At 38.4% G+C, this 2,195-nt stretch overlaps 1 protein-coding gene across 1 annotated transcript; it reads right to left on the bottom strand.

Moving 5' to 3' along the window:
* Window positions 1–487: 487 nt before the first annotated feature.
* Pgcl (Pepsinogen C-like) lies at window positions 488–1,767 on the bottom strand. The gene has a single exon (XM_068302768.1). The coding sequence runs from the start codon at window positions 1,741–1,743 to the stop codon at window positions 523–525; it is 1,221 nt and encodes a 406-aa protein (XP_068158869.1). The 5' UTR covers window positions 1,744–1,767; the 3' UTR covers window positions 488–522.
* Between the last annotated feature and the right edge of the window lie 428 nt (window positions 1,768–2,195).

Here is a 2,195-nt window from a genome sequence, read left to right as displayed (position 1 = left end):
TCGTGATTTGTTCTTTGTTGTATATCACTCATTAGAGAAGATGGCTTCAGATAATGCTCAATCGAAGGGCCACCGGCAAAGAAACGTTTCTTTTCCTTTGGCACTGGGCACATGCGTTCCAGTTGTGCGTATGTATCTGTGTGTGTGTGTGTGTGTGTATATGTGTGTATGCCTGTGTGTGGGAGCTGCAACATAAATCCTAATCCAGGAGTAAAGCACAAAAAATAACATCACATAAATAAGACTGAAAGATCTCTTGTTTTTATTGCTTCGGTTTTTTTTTTCTTCCTTTTTTTCTTTTACAATAAATCACGCATTTCTTTCGCCAATTAAGCCGACGATCAATTTGCGATCTGGCAATCTGCAAAAACATTGTCGAAAGGATTTCTTTTTTTTTTTGCCCTTTTTTGCTTACTCAATTGCATCTCAATTAAACTTGCCTTATAATACTTAATATAAACACAATGTAAAATAAAAAAAAAAAATATTGTAGTTTTTATTTTATTATTTTTGGTTGTCTTTTTATTTCCATGATCGACTGGCTCCCGATGTACTGGGCGAACTACCAGCTACTGGAGCGAAACCCACACGATTATTGTCCAAATCAAATTCTGTATAATAGAAACCAATGAAAATATCACCCAATATCCAAAAGTCCGTGTCCATGGTCTCGATGCCCAAGGTGCAGACACTGTTCTCCATTATAATATAATCAGATGGCGTTAGAGTGAATGTTGTGCCGCCAATATTAAAGTAGAGTGATGGTAAAAATGGTACCAAACTACAATCAACTTCATATGCTGCATTCATTATTTGCAAAATTTCCAAAATCGATTGAGCAACGGTTGTGGGCACCACCAGCAATGAGGTTCCCGTGTCGGCAATAGCCTGACACGAAGAGCACAACAAATTGTCACCCAGATTAACACTGCCCATTTGGAATTGCCAATAGCCCTCCTGGCTGATGGGCACATAGGTGAGATCACCAGAATAGAGTGTAGAATCCGATCCGCCCAATATAAGCTCACCGCCATTGCCCTCGGTATATATCGATGAGTAGGCGGTGTTGCCTCTCAGCAAATAGAACGAGAAGACAGCATTTTCAACTAGACCCTGCTCGTACATATTATAAAACGGTGGCATTACACCATCGACTGCCAAATCAGCATATCCCATGCCAAAAATACCATCGAAGGCTGTATTCGATAGGAAATTTGATTCACTAGTTGCCTCGGCAAATGTCTGATTCGTTATGGTTAGTCCGGCCACACTTATCGTATCTATGGATAGATAACCAGTTAGATCGCCAGTACCATATTTAATCGAAAACGCTGTTCCATTTGCAATATATGTGCTGGATGCGGTGGAATTGTAAACAGTTTGGCCATCATATATGCAATCGAGGCAATCAATGCCGGGCACCCACAGATTCGATGACCCCGTATCGAATAGGACCACAAAATTTTGAGCTGGCGTTCCGATACTTATCGTACCATAATATTCAGTGTTTCCCGTCTGATTGAGATATTCCACTGCAGTGCCATCGTAACTGCTTGTAACTGCTGCATTCACATTGTATTTCCTTGCCAAATTTGCCAATTCGATCTTCATACCTTGACGTGATCGTACAAAATTGTCAAAACGTTTGATGGGTATACGCGTCAATCCATGGACATTGATTGCCAATGTAATGAGTAGTAAAAATGAAGCCCACACCTTGGGCGCAGGTCGAAGGAACACCATGGTGAACGCGCTTTTAGAATACGTTTGGTTAACCAACTGCTACACTGACCCAATTGACAGTAGCATTTATAGAAAAAACACAAGAAAGTCCCAAGAAATTATCAATTTTATTTTTAATTTTTTTGTTTTTTTTTTTTTTGTCATAGATAGTGGAAATCGATCTAGATAAGAAACTATTAATATCCAAAAATAAAGTAGCAGCAGTTGAAATTGTCTTTTGTGCATACAATGTAAGTGCCTTACATGAATATGACGAAAATCCAAGAGACCAACCATTGACCATATACATATGTATATACATAAGTACATACATATATAGAAAGAGTGAGAGCTCTTTCTATCTCGTAGGCACTTCCCATTTTCTTTTTCTTTTTGATCTATTCAAATTGTAGCAAGTTTCGTTTTGAGTCAATAAAAGTAATTCTTATCTGTTCATGTTTATCAGTGAATTT

Source organism: Drosophila tropicalis, unplaced genomic scaffold, assembly GCF_018151085.1.
Source record: "Drosophila tropicalis isolate 14030-0801.00 unplaced genomic scaffold, ASM1815108v1 contig_158, whole genome shotgun sequence".
Classification (NCBI taxonomy): Eukaryota; Metazoa; Arthropoda; class Insecta; order Diptera; family Drosophilidae; genus Drosophila; species Drosophila tropicalis.
Note: the sequence above shows the minus strand (reverse complement) of the source record. Positions and strands in the feature narration are given on the sequence as shown.